The 19,017-nt window shown below is 53.3% G+C and overlaps 1 protein-coding gene across 3 annotated transcripts; it reads right to left on the bottom strand.

Annotated features, from left to right (window-relative positions):
- Window positions 1-1,063: 1,063 nt before the first annotated feature.
- Window positions 1,064-15,219, bottom strand: FADS1 (fatty acid desaturase 1). 3 transcript variants are annotated; one of them, XM_061201859.1, is made up of 12 exons: window positions 14,833-15,219; window positions 12,791-12,901; window positions 12,025-12,222; window positions 11,254-11,355; window positions 11,022-11,150; window positions 7,295-7,355; window positions 5,762-5,838; window positions 4,747-4,844; window positions 4,479-4,575; window positions 4,150-4,229; window positions 3,917-4,042; window positions 1,064-3,570 (listed from the first exon to the last, which is right to left on the bottom strand). In XM_061201859.1, exons 1-12 carry the CDS (start codon window positions 15,022-15,024, stop codon window positions 3,519-3,521), a joined length of 1,323 nt encoding a protein of 440 aa, XP_061057842.1. In that variant the 5' UTR covers window positions 15,025-15,219; the 3' UTR covers window positions 1,064-3,518. The 3 variants fall into 3 exon arrangements, with proteins under 3 accessions (XP_061057842.1, XP_061057844.1, XP_061057843.1); XM_061201861.1 differs by lacking the exon at window positions 14,833-15,219 and adding an exon at window positions 14,682-14,775; XM_061201860.1 differs by lacking the exon at window positions 14,833-15,219 and adding an exon at window positions 14,491-14,616.
- Between the last annotated feature and the right edge of the window lie 3,798 nt (window positions 15,220-19,017).

Raw genomic sequence — 19,017 nt, forward strand, 5'->3', positions numbered from 1 at the left:
TCCATTTTCTCATTCAGGTAATTTGATTCTAAGCCTGCAGTAATGGTGATGGGGCCCAGAGGTGGGAAGACTTAGGTGTTAACCACCTCAGCGCAGTAGCTCAAGTTAAGGGCCTGTCCCCTGTGGTAGCAGGTAGCGTGGTTTGTTTTCCTTTTATTTTTGAAGTTGAGTTACCTGGTCTTTTCCAGTTGATTAACCACTGCAGGGAAAATCAATCCTGCAAATTCTATTTAGCACATTTTTTAAAATAAATTTATTTTTATTTATATTTATTTTTGGCTGCACTGGGTCTAAGTAGCTGCGCAGGCTTTCTCTAGTTGCAGCGAGTGGGGGCTACTCTTCGTTGTGGTGCGCAGGCTTCTCATTGCGGTGGCTTCTCTTGTTGCAGAGCATGTGCTCTAGGCACGCGGGCTCAGTAGTTGTGGCTCACGGGCTCTAGAGTGCAGGCTCAGTAGTTGTGGCGCATTAGTTGCTCTGCGGCATGTGGAATCTTCCCAGACCAGGGCTTGAACCCGTGTCCCCTGCATTGGCAGGTGGATTCTTAACCATTGAGCCACCAGGGAAGCCCTGGCACATTCTAATATTCTCGCTTGGAGAGGAGAGCTGTTCTAGTAGGGCAGTGGTTAAAAGGGCATTGCTTTGCAGTCCAGCTCTGAGGTGTTATGCCTTACAGAGATTTAGGCAAAAAGGAAACTTATGGAGACTACCTACACAGACTATCAGAGTTTAAAAGGGTGAGGGCATTGCCTCATGGTAGAAGGAAGCAGTGCACTAAACACTAGAATTCGCTAGCGCACACAGTCTAGCATTGGAACACATGGGCATCATGGGAATGGGCTGGCCTTTCTTCTCCTTGCCACAGTCCAGCTGTGCCTTGGTGTTTCCACAGCAGCCTGATGATCCTCCCTCTGCCCCAAGGGACTTAGGCAAGGGGGAGTCAGTATGGGGACTCATATTCAGAAAGAAGTGAGAGCCAGAGGCGGATAGTAACTTGTAGCAGAGGTACAGGGACTCCTGTCAACAGATGCAGGAGAGCATCATGGATTACAACAGCCTTCGTCTGGTCAAAATTACCTTTATTTCTCAGTTTTACTCCATTGGCATGTGGTAACAAAATTGGCACACACAAAAAGGATGCTGATATTGGGTCTAATTAAAATGCCTCCGGCAAAGTGGTAGGAAGATGAAAGTAACAAAGATAAGCATGTAAGTTGGAGTTTTTAAAAAGTGAGTTCAAATGTTAGTTCTGCCACATCTATGACCAGAGGCAACTTATCCTCTCTAATCCTGTTTTCTCATGTCATTGTTTGGATTTGAGATCACTCATGTTACCTTGCAACGTCTGAGATTTTTGTCACTAGCCTGTCCCTTTGTGGCCATGTGAGACCACAGTGGTCCAGGCTAAGGAGAGAAGGCCACAGTGGCTGAGGTGCCTTGAGGGCTCGGACTTGGCTCAGTAATTTTCACAAGCTTTGCTCAGATTGGGCAGCCTGGGCCCAAAGCCAGATGGCTTGATAGGCTGGGTTCAGCACCTATTCTGGAATGAAGGAGCCAATGAAAGTAGAACTCTCCAATTCTGCTCCTAATTGTTCTACCCAGACTGTTTTAAGCCAGGTTCTGCCCAAATGGAAAAGATCTAAAATCTTCTGTAACCTGTTCTGCCGTGTGTGCGTGTGTGTGTTTCAGTCTGTCTTTGTTTTGACAAACCTCTAAGTAATCACAACAGCCTTTCCGTTAGGTGGTGCCTCTAATCCCACCCCAACATGCCTTAGGACCTTCATCTCCCTGATTACCATTCTCATCTCCTTGCCATTCCTTTCCTAAACTAAATATGAATTCTCCCAGGTCTCTGCTTTTTCCTTGTAGTTTAAGGTACTTTCTTTCCAGTGTCCAAAATGCTCAATATGCTTCGAGTAGATGCTGTTGGGACAGGTGAATGATCCTCTCACCTCACCTGCAAGGCTGTGGGTGTGGGAAGGGGAGAGGGTGTGAATGTTGGCAACCCATGGGGCACAGTCCTGTGTTCACTCTCTAGAGATGGGTTAAACTGTTTCTATCTTTTAAAAAACCAGGAGATTAAAAAAATTGTATTTCAGTATTAGACTGATACACCTTTAAGAGATTCTCCTAAATTCCTACCTGGTCTCCAGCAGAGAAAGGTACTTGAACAGAATTGCCAGAGTAAGGATGCTGAAGGGCAGCCATGATGATCACAAACGTCTGTGTTTTTCCCTTCCTATTTCCGGTTAGAACTATGAAGTCATTACACTTAACCCACTGCCCCTGCTCAAAAGTAATGCTGTAACATAATTTAGGTTATGGAAAATCTCGTACAGCCCTTATATTCTTTATGACTGAACCCTGCGTTTTCGTCATGACTGGTAATTCACCCTCTCCCAGCTTGGTCACTATGTGCTCACTAACTGCTACTTTATTAAATTTGGAATTACAGGTCGGGGAGCAAAGGGAAACCACTGGGAGCCCGTTTGTTCCTATGGAGGAGAAGACTAAGCGCCCCGTCGTCCCACCTGCTTATGGAGCAAGAAGTAGACTCCCCATCCTAGGAGTGTTCTCTCCCTTGGGTGGTGGTCATTCTCTCCCTTGGGTGGTGGTCAAAAGAGGTGAATCAAAAGCTGAAAGGATTTTTAATGGCCAGCGACTCTCTGCTGGCTGTTTTGGCAAGCCCTGGGACCTTATGCTCCTTTGGTACCCTGGATGGAATGTGGGACCAAATCCTGTAGTGCCAGCATCCTTCAGGGCCAGATGCCTCCAATACCACAGCCCTGGCCTTTGCCCTCCCTGCTTCTAAAAGTGGAAAAATTGCTTCTCCAGGAGCCTGAGGCAGACATGGGTCACACCTAGCCCTAGAGTGAGCCAAGCTGCCAGGCCTCAGGCGCTAATGCTTCCTTTCTAAATCTTGCCCAGAAGGTTCAGCTGCTCTGTCCTCCTCCAGCCTGCGAAACTCTGAGGTTTGCAAGCAAGAGTGGAGAAGGCACTGAGAAGTGGACCAGTGGGATGAGCTCCTCCCTTTCCTGGATGGAATTTTTTTTTTTTTGGCCACACCGCGCGGCATGTGGGGTCTTCGTTCCCCAACCAGGGATTGATCCTGTGCCCCCTGCATTGGAAGCACAAAGTTTTAACCACTGGACCGCCAGGGAAGTCCCCTGGGTGGAATTTTAGTGCTAAATCTCTTCCTGATTTCTGGGCTCGGTAGATCCTCCCTATTCTAACACCCTCCTGACTCCCTCTTTGGCCACCAACCACTTGCATCTGCTAAACAAAAAAGGAAACAAAACTTTCACATCCCTGTCCCAACAGCTCCACCCCTCCTTCCAGGGGGCTTGCGCACCCCTCTTTGGGTCTTAGATCTGTGCCTAGAAGATAAAGGGGAGGGGTTTGAGTCAGAGCCTTTATCTCCTCAAACCCACCCCCTCTGAGTGTTAGGATTGTAGTGGCATTGTCCCCAAGCCCCCCTCTGCTTTGGCTCCAAGGCTCTTCTTCCAGATGGGAGGCTGCTCTTATTGGTGGAGATAGGCATCTAGCCAGAGCTGCCCGGACTCTCTCAGTGAGCTGAGGGGACAAGATGGGAGCAGGCAGTGAGGGAGACAGAGTGGAGAGGAGCCCCAAAGCCATACCCGCCAGAAGTGCAGCAGTGAGGCCCTCCAGAGGTGATGTAAGGCCCCCTTGACGTGAGCACTCGCCTCCCCTTTGCTTCTGAGAAAGGGCTTGGGCCATGGCACTGAGAGCAAAGGCCCAAACTGGCCACAAGACCAACAGAGCACCTGGCCTTGGTGACCTCCATTCCAGACGACCTGGGGACACCTTCCTGTGGCTCCCACCCCATACTTCACCACTGACCCCACTGCCCTGCCCTCTTCCGGCCCTCCCAGCCCTCTTCCCAGGCTCAGATACTCACTGGACAATGTCGGCAAAGGCTGAGAACAGGGGCTTGGACTGGTACTCTATGCCATGCTTGGCACACAGGGACTGCACCAGGGGAGCCACTCTGTGGTAACTGTGTCGAGGCATCGTGGGGAAGAGACTTCACGGAGAACAGGGGACAGTCAGTGGCTCCAGCTCCTCTGACCCCCCATCCCCCTCCTACGTGGACCCTCCCCAGGTCCCTGCTTCCCAGGCCTCCCTACTCACTGGTGCTCAATCTGGAAGTTGAGGTGGCCACTGAACCAGTCATTGAAGGCCGACTTATGGACATTGCATGTTGCCTGGAGCTGGAGGAGAAGGTCGGGGGAGCATGGCTCTGGGTACCAGATGGAAAGGCCAGCCCAGCCTTCTCCAGGCAAAGCTGGCCTGTCCCTGGTCACTCCCTTCTCCACGTGGTGGCAGGAGAGAAGCTTCAAGCTAACGAGGCAAGGTTTGGGAGCGTCTGTTGTTACCACCGCCCACCGCCTACCCTGGGTCTGTGCCCACCCACCCTTCTTATTAGTTGCGCCCAGGTCTTCCAAGCGACTGTCCCTCACCTGGGTGGAGACCCAGTCCACGTTCCTGTCGTAATCAATGTGCATGGGGATGTGGTTCATCTGTGTCACCCACACAAACCAGTTGCTTTCCAGGAACCTGGTGGACATGGCACCCAGACAAAACCAGTACAGGCAGAGCCCAGAGTTCTGACTCTCGCTCAGAAGCTGCTCCAACCCCGCCACCTTCCCCAGCCAACGCCCCCAGACCAGACTGGTTACTCCCACACATCTTCTCTGCGCTGCTCCCTCCTCCCCCATCAAGTACTACCTGACCATGAAGAAGAGGCCCAGGAAGCCCTTCAGTCCCAGCAGCGGCACGTAAGTGAGGAAGATGCGGACGTAGAAGCTGATCATCCAGGCCAAGTCCTGCAGCGAGAGGCAGAGCCCTGTGACGGCACAAAGCACCTCTCCTCTCACGGCACTTGTTCCTCTGCGTGGAGCAGCCATCCTCCCCGGTCCTCAGACCGGAGTGCTCACGGCAGCCTCTCTCACCTGCCCCGTCCGGCACCATCTAGCTCCGCTCCGTTCCTAGTGGCGCCCCCAGCCCTCCTTGCCTGTTTCCCTCACAGGTGCCAGGTCTCCCTGCCTCCCCTTCCTCCCAACCCGTCTCCATCCTTCACCCCTTGACTCACTTCTACGCTGCCAAGTGAGTCTTCCAGGATCGTGGCTCAGTCTGTGCCAGTGCCCTGATCAAATCGCTGATCAGTTTTCTGCACCACCCTCCTCCCCTGACACCCGAGTCCTCCACCACATGTCCAGTGCCCAGATTCGCCCCTTAATTCCCAGCTTCTCTGCTCAAAGTCCATCCCGACTCCCCCGCCTCCGCCTGTCCTCCAAGGCCAGCTAGGTAAGTGCCTTCGCCAAGTCTTTCCTGATGCCTCCCATCCAGCCCGATGCAGTCAGGCCCCTTTCAAAATCCCCAAACCTCCTGCCTGTACCTCTTGTCTGGTGTCAACCACATCCTGTTTCATCAGAAGTTTCCTGAGTGAAGGGGCCGTCTCTTATTCATCTTCCCCCTCCCCAGCCTGGCCCCTGCTTTATGCCGAGCACAGTAACCTCAGGAGATAACTCGCTGAATTAAATAGGGCATCAGGAGTCAGGTTGCCTGCTGAGCCCAGATCATCTCACCTAGAGATAAGAAAGGGTCTATACCTGGTTCTGTTACTTTGCTCTAAATTAGGCCTGGAGTAAATCTCAGTGGGACTTCCCCTGGAGAACCCCCTTCCCATCCCTCAGGGTACTGGAGACAAAGGATGTGGGATTTGGGGGCCATGGATACTTACCACCCACTTCTTCCTCTGGATAACAAAATAGAAAATATACCACTGGAAGTAGAGAGGCAGCAAGGCTGGGGGCCCAACTGGGGAGGAAATGGACACAAGGGGGGAGCTGTGAGCAGCACTGAAGGGTCACTAAAGGGCCAGTTAGGTGCTGGACAGGTGGCCTCCAGCACAGGGCTGCCCCTCTGCCATCTCCTCCTGTTGCCCCTCCAGCCGCCTCGGCAGTCCTCAATCCATTGGAACCGACAGGCGTTGAAGGTGGGCATGAATGCAAGTCTGAAGAGAGCAGAATCTCCCAGTGGATGCTGAGAGGGTGAGGTGGGGGGAACGTGGCATTCTCTTCCACGGAAAAGGATAGCTGGGGAGACAAGCTCCACGCACGGAACTTGCTCTGCTCCCGTGCCTTTAAAAAGGTACTGCTCATCCTCCCGGAGCTGCGCCGTCCGCAGCCCTGCCCCTACCAGGGGCCTTCCTCCTGGCCCTACGCCTGTCCTTGCAATCATCTGCCCTGTGCTCCTGGCTGCTCCACCATGCACGTGAAGGGACAGGAGCAGGAAAGTGTGTGTGTCGAGTGGGGGGAACCCAGCTGATCCTTCACAGGCTGAAAGCTCTCTTCCCTGGACTAGGGAAACAAGCTTGTGCCACCCAACCTGAAGCAGCCTGGAGGTCGGCTGTGGAGAGGGGCGGAGGAGCTTCTCTTAGAACTGGGAGTTGAAGAAGGTCCTGTCCTATGTGCTCGTCAGTTTCCTTCTGTGTCCCTTCTCTGCAGGGCCCTGTTGTCACCTATAAGCCCGGCATTACAATGCCCACACATGGCTCTTCTATCCTGACGTGCCATGAATTCTAACCTTTTTTCTGGACGTTTCTGCTCCACCCTTCTATCCCTTCCCCCTTTCTCCACAGGGATGGAGTAACAGGCAGTTAAGATAAATTCCTTTGAACGAAAATGGGATCGATGGACTCATCCCCTCCTTTCCTTTAAAAATTTGAATTTTTAAAAGGGTTTAAAAAATTTTAGGCATTATGGAGATTTTTAAAGCACGGAATATACACAGCAGTCTTCAGAAAGAGCTTAAGATGACCACAGCAATGTTTTCTCCTCAGCTCCCTCTTCAGGTCCAATCCTCCCATTGCTAGTCTATCTACCTTTGTCCTTCTGGGTGTTAGACTGTGTCCCACTGCGTCACCTTGGCCCTGGCCTGTTTGACAAGATTTAAAGTGAGGTTTCAGGCTTAGTCGGGATGGTCCCCCACCATTCAGTTCCCTTGTGGAAGCCAGGGTGGGGCTGGAGGAACTAGTTTGCCCCCAACACGAGTGACCTTTGACCAAACATCAGCCTAACACTTGCCTTTGCCCCTTGAGAAGGTAGACTGCCCCCTTGCAGGGGGCACCCTGTTCCAGGTGGAGAACTTCCTCCAGCCTTCACTTCAAGTACCGTAGTCCCGGGAGGGGCATTTGCTCCTCACATCCTTTCAGCAGCCCCTGCCGAGGCAGCACCCCACCCCCCGCCCCCCGGTGCTGGACGAGGACACTCACTCAGGAAGAAGTATCTGTGCTGGTGGTTGTATGGCATGTACTTTTTCTTCTGTTTCCCAAGCTGTGAAGGAAAGAAGACACACATCAGCACCCACAGGCCAGTCACCCATTCCCCTCCCCTTGTGACCTTGGCTTCTCCCTGCTCAGGAGCCGAGGCCTCCTGCGGGGGCCGTCAGCTTGCTGGTGCTGTGGAAGGCTCCAACAAGCCCAGCCTTACCTCCAGCTCCTGGCGCGTGAAGCCCGGGCTGTTGGATTTGCCAAGTGTGCCACACCATGGACGCAGCTCGGTGGCCCATGCCCACACGAGGCATGGGCACAGCGGAGCCTGCAGGTCCTCAGCACTCCTTGTGCTCACCCCGAGACGCCCCTGTCAGGTTTCCAGGCCCCTCCACCTCCCCTTCCTTTCTCCATCTGGTGCTTTTTTGACACCAAGGTCTCCACAGACAACAATTTTTACCCTTATAAGGGCCAGGATCCCCTCTACATCCAGCCCCTGACCTTCTCCAAATCTTTCGGTCTCTTCAAATGTCAACATGAGCTTTATAAAATCCCTTGAAAGCTAAGCACAGTTCGGCAAATATTTGTGGAAAGATTACCAAAATCAGCTTGGCAATCTGAAGGTTCTGGCAAGGTTTTCCCCAGCGGCTGGTGGTGATTTTGTAAGCTGAGTGGCCGTAGAGACAGGCTGGGGCCGCCAGGCTAGCCAGTCAGTCCGGGTCCCCTAGCGGGAGCTCTCAAAACCGTGACAGCGAAGCTCTGCGCTCGTGCTCGAGTCATGGCTCCTTCTGTTGCTGTGTCCTGGTTAGTTCTGGCGACCAGACGACCACAGGGCACAGGAGGAGCTCTAGGCCAGAGCAGAATGCCAGCTCACCCTTCTTTCATGAGTCCATCTACTGTTTTGACAGGACATTTACTGATACCTTATCCTGTGCCAGGCACTTCTGCTAAATGAAGCCTTCTTTCTCCATTAAGTGATTCATGCAACAATTTATTTATTGAGCATCAATGTGCCCAGCACTGTTCTAGGTGTGAGGATACAGAGATAAAGAACACAAAATTCCTACCCTCGTGGAGCTTATCACCTGAGAGGAAGCTGGTGATAAATTTGTAGACAGAGCTCAAGGTAATTACAGATTAAAAACAGGAAAATATGACAGAAAGTGAGGTAGGCAGCGTTTTGGCTAGGGTAGTCCTATATGGCCTCCTGGGGCCCTGACATCAGAACTGAGACCTGAATAGTGAGAAGGAGCCAGCAATGCAGACATTCGGGGGAAGAGCATTTAAAGCAGAGGGAACAAAGGTTTGGGATGTTCAAGGGACAGAAAGAAGGCCAGTGTGGCTATGAATATAACAGGGGAGAATAGTTGATAAAGCCAGAAAACTAGGGACGGCCACATCATGTTGAGCCTTAGCCCTGGGAAGGCCACAGTAAGGAGTTTAGATTTAATTCCAGTGGGGATGGGAAGCCCTGGACGGCTTTCAGCAGGTGGCACTATCTGCTTCGCGCTTTAAAGGCTCACTCTGGCTAGAGGTGGGGGAATGAACTGTAGAGGGCAGGTAGAGTTGAAGGGAGACCAGTGAGGAGGCTGGAACAATGATCCAGACCTGAGATGGACCAGACCCAGGGATGGGAGGCAGGGGAGAAGGAGAAGTCGATGGATTGGGATATGTTCTGGAGGCAGCAAGCCTTGCTGATGACCTGGAGGTGGGGGTGAAGTTCATCCCATCCCGAGCAACATTAACGGGGGGGGGGGGGGGGGGGGAGCCGTAAGAGGAGCATCTGTCTTGTTTGGTGGGGTGCGTGGGCAGAACTCTGGCCTCCTTATTTTGGGACTCTTAGGGAAGGGAGCCCTGTCCGCTGGCTGCCTCTTCGAATGGCAATCAAATTAGGATTGTAATGGCCATTACAACCCTGATAACTGCCCCACTGTGTTTCAACTCTTGGAGGCCAGAAAGGTTGTATTTCGGGTGAAGTGTCCCCTGCACTTCCTTGTTGTCCAGGAGAGTTGGGAGGCACTGGGGCGGATGCTACTGGGTCAGCCCAGGGATCAGTGCTCAGTCCAACTGGACCCAGTGAGGCTGAACCAAGCGCCAAGCAGCCTGTAGCCCACGCATTTCCTAACAGCCTAACCTCAGCCTCATAACTAGGCAAAAAAAAAAAGTTATTTTTTCCCAGGGCATTCTCTATTTTTAGCATCCGCAGATAGGAGTTTCCTAAAAACCTTAGTACCAAGAAGCAACAGAAGCAGTGGCGTGAGAAGATTCTCTTCCACTTAAGACTCCCATCTTTTCTTTAAAATCTTCTAGTGACACCAGAGGTGCTACCAGAGCCTCATGCTCTGCCCAGTAAATAATCCACACCCTCTAAGGAGCCACCGGAGCCACGGGAGGCCAAGGCTGGCTTGTCATTTGCACAGTGTTGGGCATGGAGCAAACCAAGTAAGTCCCTATTTAGGAAGTGGGAAAATTAGGACCTTGTGGCCAGCGGAAACACAAGCCTCAAGCTAGGGGCTCCTGGTGCTACGACAGCCAGTGCTGCCAAAGCCTTCCCCCAGAGGTCTCCTCATGGCCAGAGAGGAGAGGAGAGCCAGGCTATCTTGAACTCATGCCTGGAACTGAAGTGTATTTAACAACAGTTTAATTCCTGGCATGTTGAAATGTTATAATGTGTCATGAAGTGGGGGAGGGGGACCTGGCAGAACTCTGACTATAGCCTAGAGCCTTGGGACAAAGGGTTTTATTTTATTTTATTTTTTTTAATGTTTTGGGTCAAAGGGTTTTACATTAACTTTTTAAAGAATTCCACTGGCCACTCACAGCCGTCCATCTCTTTACACTCACTAAAGGCTCACCAGATCTCCACCCACCCCAAGGCTTTAGCAGCTACATTATAATGGTTGCTCACACCCTCAGATGACAACTCAAACCCAGTGCTGACCACCCTGAAAGTCAGGCTAGGATCAGGCAGGTGGGAAGAATTACTCAGTGAATGAATATTCTAGATAATGGGCATCAGGGAAGAGTAAGCCAGTGTAGCCGTTGTGTAAGAGAGAGGATTACAAAGTGCAGGGGGCTGACTGCCTGGGGTGGGAGTGTCTAAAAAGCACCTGGGGCTTCCCTGGTGGCGCAGCGGTTGAGAATCTGCCTGCCAATGCAGGGGACGCGGGTTCGAGCCCTGGTCTGGGAAGATCCCACATGCTGCGGAGCAACTAGGCCCGTGAGCCACAACTACTGAGCCTGCGCGTCTGGAGCCTGTGCTCCGCAACAAGAGAGGCCGCGATAGTGAGAGGCCCGCGCACCGCGATGAAGAGTGGCCCCCGCTTGCCGCAACTAGAGAGAGCCCTCGCACAGAAACGAAGACCCAACACAGCCAAAAAAATAAATAAAATTAATTAAGAAAAAAAAAAAAAAAGCACCTGCAAGGAGGGCCATCCATCACCTTCAAGGCCGAGCAGGGTTTGCACAGCAATCTGGTCATCCTTTGGGTCCTTAGCAGCGTGGGGTACCTTTCTGCAACAGCTATTTGCTGACTTGAACTCATGAGGGAGGACAGGTGAGTGTCCTGGGCAGCCTGCTTACTGCCTGTGGCGTCCCACAACTTCCAAACAGCCAGCCAGCCCGGCCCCAATGTCTGGCCCACACTGACAGCATTGTGAGCACTTCCCCGCAAGCCCTGTGTGCTGCCTGGTTCCCATTCTCCGAGACCTTCACCAATACCTCTGCTCACCTCCACAGAGAGGATCTTCCCCAAGGCAAAGAAGAAGGGGTGCATGTTGATGTCCGGGTCTTTGCGGAAGCAGTTGGGCTTGGCATGGTGCTGGAAGTGCAGGTGATTCCACCAACTGGCAGGGGCCCCCTACAGAAAAGCGGGGCATGAGTATGGAAGCCTGGTGCCCCCCCTCCCCCAGGCAGCCCACTGTTGACTGGAGTTCCAGAGAGCCCCTCCCCGTCCCATTGACCTTCAGGTGGCCAATCACGAAATGATGTAGCAGGTGGTTCCATGTAGAGGTGCTGAAGACGGACAGGTGTCCAAAGTCATGCTGCAGCCAGCCAGCCTGGGCCTGGGTGAGAAAGGCTAGCGCTGAGAGCAGCCCACCAGCCCCGCATCTGTCTCAACTGACTCGGCCTCTCCCTCTTCCTTCATCTACCTAGGCCTGTGCTGGCCTAACTGAGCACATCAGGAAAGGAGTCAGGAAGCCTGGGTCCTGCTTCTGGCTCCGCCGCTGACTCACACGAGAGCTAGGGCAAATCACTACCCCTTCCCTGTTCTTCAGTGTCCCCAGCTCTGGAGTTCTGTGACTTCCGCTGGACTGAGCATCCAAACTACAGAACAGGACAGAGTGACAAACTCAGGCAAGTAGAAGGCTTAACTAATGGGTTCTGACAGCCAAGTATTACGGCCCCAGCTGAGAAACCAGAATCTTGGTTCCTGGCACAGCTGGACTGTGACAGAACCTGAACGTGAAGTTTCAGAGGAGAAACGCCACGGGAAGAAGGGAGCCCTGGGAGAAGCGGCTGGAGAGGCAGTGGGAGAAATGAAGGTGCACACGTGGTGAAGACGAGCAGATGAAAGCCACACACGACGGAACGTGTGCTCTTTCTGCACCAACTCTCCCGCATGTCCTCAGCTCTGCCCTGGTCACAGGGCTCCTCGGCCTCCTGAGGGGTACAAAGAACTTTCCCTGTGGAAGCTGAGCTGGCTGTGTTCTTGACAAGCCCAGGGCTCTCACCTGAACTGTGCTGAGCAGCACTGCACAGAGGAGGAAGGGCAGGAAGGATGTCCCACAGAGCCAAAGAGTGAGCCAGGCAGCGGCATCCAGCAACAGGATGTGCAGCAGGTGCAGCAGGAAGAAGACAGGGTTCGCCTTCATGAGCCCCATCCGCTCCACCGTGGCCTGCAGCTCCCGGAACTCCTCAGTCAGCTCTTTCTGTATAAGAGTGGAGATGGAAAGGGTGTTATTCTCCCCAGATGCAACCCAGCACTGGAGCCAAGGACCCTCTTAAGCTCAAGGCCCTCCCACCAAGGTAGCTGAGGGAAGCCCACGGTCCTAGGTAAAGATACCACAATGCTGAGGAAGGATGACAGGAGGTGCTATGGGATCAAGTCTAAGAGCATGTGGTCTTTGGAGTTAAACAGAATTCATTCAAGCCACCGCTCTGCCACTTAGTAATGGCGTGATCCTTGGCCGAGTTGCTTAACCTCTCTGAGACTCAGTTTTCTCATCTGTAACTGTGTGTGGATTATATGATGTTACGCTTGGCACAGAATAAGTGCTCGGTCGATAGGTCTCATGTTGAGGATGGGGATGGTGGTGGTGGCCTTGTGAGAACCACAGGTTCCAAAGCCCTGCAACCCAGTGACTATGCAGGAGAAGCAAGGATCTCAAGATTCCCAAGAACTATCGATTGTGGTCACCTGTGATCATATCTAGGCCTTCCTTCTACCCTCTGCCCCTCAACAACCGCAGGATCTCCAAACAGCAAACGGGGTCTCACATTCTTAGTGGGCTCAAAGCTGGGCTGCTCCGGAGACAGTTCTCCAATCAGCAGAGAGTTCATATACTTCCTCACAAGGCCCTTGTTGATGTGGAACGCCACAAAGGGATCCTGCAAGTTTGGGGAGAAGGCAGAACAGTGAGCAAGTCAGCCCGGCCCCCCAACACTTGTGGAGGGCTCACACCGAAGACCATCCTCCTGATCCAGCAAGGAGGCTGTACCCAAGTTCAAAGAGACCCCACCCCCTCCAGGCAGCTGCCCTTTGAGAGTGCTCAGACCTGTCCCTGGTGTCCACAGCTCAGGATCACCCAACAACTGTGTTCTAGGAAGAAGGGTAGGTACCACACTAAGGAATAGGAAGCACGGGTAGGGCGACCACAGAAAGACCTGCCTGGGCTGGCCTTCCTCTAGGTGTCTCATGAAATTGCTGAGGAAGACTCCCTGTGTCCAACTGGAGGACTTTTGCATTTCTCCCCCTTCCCTCCGCTGCTGTTCTGGTTGGGGTTCCATATTTCCCTTCCCACTCTAAACACCCCCTGCCCTAGGGCACTAATTTTGGTTACGCAAGGTGGGGTCCTCAGTGACTAGATTAACGAGATTAATGTCCTGAAAGTCAGACAGCCCCGGGCCCAAAGCCACAAGCTTGGAGGCGGAGGGAGCCGGGGCGGAGCCGGCGGCCGGTGGCACCACACATCCGGACCAATCGCGGTCTCCGCTGCGGCCTGCCCCGGCCCTAAATCACACTGCAGGAGCCTGCTCTGTCTACGCATGCGCCAGTCCACACCTTCGCCTTCGGCCACTGCCTGAGCTCCCCAGTGGTTACTCCGGAGACGAGCACAGGCTCAGGCCTGGACTCCTAGGCCAGCCGCGTCGGAGGGAGGGGCGGGTCCTTACCGCGTTAGGCTGCACCGCCACATCACGGGAACCCTAGTGGCCCGAGGCGCGCTCCGAGATGGCAGGGAGAAAGCTGGGGACAGTGGAAGGGGTCACGCCGCTAGGCGAAGGATGGGGGAAGGATATAGGGGGAGGGGACACGGCAAAGCGAACGCTCCAACCTTTGGGTCCCAAGGAGTGGTCCCCCAGCTCTCAAACCCAGAAGGGAAGTGCTAGGTGCTTTAGTTCCGAGAGCAGGTTGTCTAGAGAGGGAAGCAACAGAATCGGGGCTGGGACGCGCGCTGGCCCGCAATGAGGCCTGAGGGAGGAAGGATGCGACCCAGCACCGGGCCTACAGCCCAGGACTGCAAACCGCTGCTGGCCTGAGGCTGAGTGACCTTCCCACAGGATTCCAGGACTGTTCCAGGGCCCTCGCTAAGTGTATGCTGATGCAGCCCCCCCCCCGCCCCCCGACCTTCAGCACGCTGCTCCCACTCTTTTGTGCACGAGCAGGCGCTAGCCCTCTCTGGCCGGTGCTGCCCCTTCCCCACCCTCCGGTCTTCACCCTGTGCAGGGGTTCCTAAGGCAGCGGGCACTAGGTGGCTTCCCCCCTCAGGAAAATCCCCGAGTGTGGTTCCCTCGTTCTCTGCCCTGCTCACGCTCGCCAGTCTAGTCCGACATGCTCGGTCCAGACGCGTCTGCGCTTCCCTCCCAGCCACCCATACAGGTCAAGACTTGATCCCTCTCCCTGCCACTGACCCCTCCTCCCTCGGTCTCAGCAGTGCCGCCGTCCGGGGGTTCCACATCCCCGCTGTCCTCCCTCCTACCTCTGCTCCGGGGACTGCCCACGCCTGGAGACCGCAGACTCCTGGCAGCAGACGGAGCGCACGGACCGATGGCGCGGCCCTTTGTTTGTGCGTGCACATTGCCGGCCTCCCTCCCTACCTACTCCCCAGACTCCACTTTTCGCAGCCTCTCTCCTGCCCTTGCATCCTGTTTTCGCAGCACACCCAATCACCTGGCAACCGGTACGCTCCTGCGCCTCCCGGCTTCTCCCCGAATTAAGAGTGTTCGGCCCTGAGTGCCAAATTTCTTGTCTCGCGCGCTGAGCCCCTGGCTCCGACCGCCCGGCCCCGCCTCCTCCCGTTCCCTGGTCTGGCAGCGCTCACCGTGGCGTCCTGCCCCGCGTAGTGGCTGATGACCCGGGAGCCCCCGGGGTGCTGGCGGGTGAACTCGCTGATGTTGTACACCTTCCGGTCAATCACGAGCCACCGCTCTTTGTCGCGTCCCGAGCGCTGCGCCACCTCGTCCCAGGTGAAGTAGCGCGGGGTAGGCCCCTGGGCCGGGGTCTCGGGGGCCATCGGGGCCGGGCGATGCCGCGCACCGACTGGGCAAGGGAGGTCAGGCGCGCGCACGGGACCCGCGGGGTGGCGCGCACCGGCCTCGAGTGCTCTGGGAGCCCGTCCGCTGGCGCCCGCCTAGAGCCCGCCGCCCGCGCGTCGGGTTTTCAGCAACCGAGGTGGTCGGCGCCGAGCCCCGCTGCGCGCGCTTCTATTGGTCGAGCCGCGTGGCGCGGGGACCGAGTCCCCGCCTTCCCGCCGGCCCCTCACGGGCGGGCGCTGCAGGAGGGTCGTGGCAGGCCGGCTGAGCGCTGGGACGCGCGCCCCCTCGCGGGCTCTTTGCGGGGGTCGCCGCCGGACCCCACTCTCCGACTCACGCCTGTAGCTCCACGGTTCCTGTGGAGGCTCCTGGGTGCGGGGCCCGGCTCGCGGGGCGGCGGCACCGGGTGCGCGGGCGCCCTGGGCTACTAGGGTAGGGTGGGCTCGGCCGAGCCGGGTGAGTGGGTGCATGGAGGGCCGGCCTCGCGGCCTGGGAGGCCTGCCGGGCCCGCGGGGTTGGAGATTGAGGGGTTTGGTGAGGGGGTGTGGAGAGGGGTTGTCCCAGGGGCCTTGTCTTTGGGTTGGGGGCGTCCTCGCCAGTCTCCCGACGCTGACTCTCCAGAGATCCACCTGATGAACTCCCGCCTCCTCGCCACGCCGCTCCACCAGTTGTGCGGCTGGAAGTTAGGAGCCTGAGAACCCTTGGCAATTATCTTAAAACAGCGTAATTACGGTTTATCGGTGCTGGGGTGTGGGAGTGGTTAACGCTTTACTTTGCTCAGTATAACATTAAAAATGCCCCACAATTTTCGTAACTCTGTGTGCCTTTTTTGTTTGTTTGCTTTTATTTTTATTTTTTTTCAATTAACTGGGATCCTTAAATAAAAGGAAGTGGCCTAGTATCTCTGGACCTCTGGGAGGCCCTGTGTGAAGAGCCTGGGTCTTCCAGCTGAGGCATCAATGCTCCATCCTGGAGGAACCTGGGAGCCGTAGGAGGCCTTTAAGTAGAGAGATTAGGGGTTCAGAGCTCTGAGCTTTAGGAAGGGGTGAACACAGAGGCTGGGGCCGGTGGTGGGGGGGGGGGAGTCAAGAAGCTGTTAGAGTTATGAAGAGATTCAGTTATGAATAAATTTTATTTATTCAAAAAACACTTTATAAAGCACTACGTGCCAGGCACTGTTTTTAGTGCTTTGCAAACATTAACTCATTTAATTCTCATAAGAACTCTTTGAGGTAGGAACCTCACTTACAGATGGAGAAATTGAGCCACTGAGAGGTTAAGTATTTTATCACACAGTGAGTGGCAGGACTGAGCTTCGAACCAGCCTGTAGCTCTGCTGTCTCTCCTCTGATTATACTAATGGGATTCTGCAGCCAGGGGAAAGGAAGCCAAGCTTTATTCCATGCACTTGAACTAGGGTGTTTGCCCCTAGGAGTCAGGAGACTAGGAGAAATACAGCTAGATTTCTGGTAGAAAAGGACCTTCATCCATTCAACCTAAATCCCTCATTTATTGAGATATGAAAATTGAGGTTCAGAATGGGGAAGGGACTTCCCAAGTTCCCAAGGGGAAGCTCCAGTTAAGATGCCAGGCAACTGCACCTTGCTCAGGAATGATGGTCCATGCAGCTGACCCTCTGCACAGCCAATTTTCCACTTAAATAAAGACTTTGCTGAACAACTTCACGGTGTGTAACACAGGAGGTGGGGGGCAAGGGACTCGTGAAGGATGAACTCATGGGATTTCCTTAATGCAGTTGTCTTCTTTTTGTTGTATAGAGGATAAACACCTTACAGACCAGTATATTAAACCTACTATTTAACAGATAAGGTGACTGAGATCCAAAGCGTGGGAGCCACACATTTAAAAATAGGACATCTGGGGCTGGAATTTACCCTAGGACTCATTTATACCTTTTAGTTCCTCTCTGCCGGAGTTCCTAAGCAGTGGGTTCAATGAACGTGTTTGATATAAGTCCTCCCTGGTTCCAAGAAAAGGCGGCAGTGGCAGTGTTGCTGTCCTTGCTTCTCTGGGCACCTTCGTCCTTCCAGGTCCTTAGACCTGCCTCTATAAAATGGGAGAAGGCAGGCCTGAACAGGTAGGCCCCAGATCTTCGGATTTCCCCAGGAAATTGGTCTGCACTGCCCCAGCCATTGATGTCAGCTTTTTGCTGCTCTTCTAATGCAACTTTACAGTACGAAGGATCTCTATTTAAAATAAAGCAAAAAGGGGAATTCCCTGATGGTCCAGTGGTTAGAACTCCGTGCTTTCACTGCCTAGGGCCCGGGTTCAATCCCTGCTTGGGGAACTAAGATCCGTCAAGCTGAGCGGCGCAACCAAAAAAAAAAAAAAAAAAAAAAATTGCAGTGCTGAAAAAATTTTAAACATAGATATTAGTTTATATTTATGAGCATTTTCTTAGGATAAGTTCTATGTGTGTAATTAATGCACTAAGTAAGAACATTTTTAGGCTCCTGTTATGTGTTGACACATTGCTTCTCAGCAAAGTCGGTTTACTGAGCATTTACTGTGGGTTGTTTAGTTTCGCCGCAGCTGCTGTCACCAGAACGAGAAAGGAACGCTGATCTGCCGCTCCCTGGCCAATTGCCTCCCCGCCAATACTGTGAGCTCTAAACATTCAGGAATGAAGCACCACCACTTGGGGTCTCTCCCGGGAGTCTCTCAATCCCCCACATTCTATCCAAATAATTGTACTATCAACCTACAAGCAAGTTCTATTCTAAATGCATTTCAAGAGTTAGAGAAGGCTCTATCAAGTTCCAGCAGGATGTAATCACGAAGGGAGGCAATGTGATAGAAGAGGAAGAATAAGGATTGGTATTTGAGAGACCTGGGGATGTCCTGCTGCTGCAACTGCTGCTGTGTAATGTTGGATGCCATGTTAGCCTCTCTGGTCACAGATTCCACATCTAAAGTAAAGAGGCCAGATTCCTTCCAGCACTAGCAGTTCCTGCCTTTTTTGATGAAAATGTTACTCAAGATCCCATATCTCTGGTTGACATTCACCTAGAGATGACGCTTTTGATGACAACTCCTTTCTTAGATAGACTACCCAATAGTTGCCTGTCATTTAAGGCAACTGAATTTGACAGCCTTATTAAGTTTATGCCATTTTTTTTTTTAATTAATTAATTTATTTATTTTTGGCTGTGTTGGGTCTTCGTTTCTGTGCGAGGGCTTTCTCCAGTTGCAGCTAGCGGGGGCCGCTCTTCATCGTGGTGCGCGGGCCTCTCACTGTCGCGGCCTCTCTTCTTGCGGGTCACAGGCTCCAGACGCGCAGGCTCAGTAATTGTAGCTCACGGGCCTAGTTGCTCCGCGGCATGTGGGATCTTCCCAGACCAGGGCTCGAACCCGTGTCCCCTGCATTAGCAGGCAGATTCCCAACCACTGTGCCACCAGGGAAACCCAGTTTATGCCATTTTTATTGTTGAAAATTCTTGAATTTTTATAATAGTTAACAACTTTGGCTGCAAATTAAATTGTTATCTAGTGTACTTAGTTAAAGTAGCTTGGCCTGACCAATATTGTTAGCTAAGATAGTATGTGTACTTTTTTTTCATACAAGTTGTGTCCTTTGATCTTCATTATTTAAACAACAAAAAAAAAATTGAGTAAGATAAGTCAGAAATTACAGTCTCCATCTTATCATGAGGAAACTGAGAGGCTGTGAGACCTAACATCAGGCAGTAAGTGATGGGGCAGGAATACTCATGTGGCCTGTGATTGCTTTTGATCTGTGACTTCCCACAAGAAGGAACAGACACTCTTCCCCAAAGCCCAGATCCATGGCTGCATTTGTGACCTAGGCCTAGCCAAGCAGAATGTCTCATTCCTCTGACAACTGTAATTGGCCCAAGGGTCAGAATGTGACCTCAAGCCCAATAGAGCCATTCCTGGCGGATTAGTGCAGGAAGCAGGGGCTGGGGAAACATTCTTTCTGCTGGGGTTGCTTA

The sequence above is a fragment of the Eubalaena glacialis genome, chromosome 10 (genome assembly GCF_028564815.1).
Source record: "Eubalaena glacialis isolate mEubGla1 chromosome 10, mEubGla1.1.hap2.+ XY, whole genome shotgun sequence".
NCBI classification, from domain to species: domain Eukaryota; kingdom Metazoa; phylum Chordata; class Mammalia; order Artiodactyla; family Balaenidae; genus Eubalaena; species Eubalaena glacialis.

What these genes read in the sequence shown, in the direction of transcription:
- FADS1 (XM_061201859.1), bottom strand. Translation starts at nt 15,024, where the DNA reads ATGGCCCCCGAGACCCCGGCCCAGGGGCCTACCCCGCGCTACTTCACC. An exon ending in GGAAGATCCTCTCTGTGGAG is followed by an intron (nt 7,356 to 11,021) that starts GTGAGCAGAGGT and finishes TTTCCTTCACAG; the next exon opens with CTTGGGAAACAGAAGAAAAA. An exon ending in GCCTTTGCCGACATTGTCCA is followed by an intron (nt 3,571 to 3,916) that starts GTGAGTATCTGA and finishes TTGTCCCCTCAG; the next exon opens with CTCACTGAGAGAGTCCGGGC.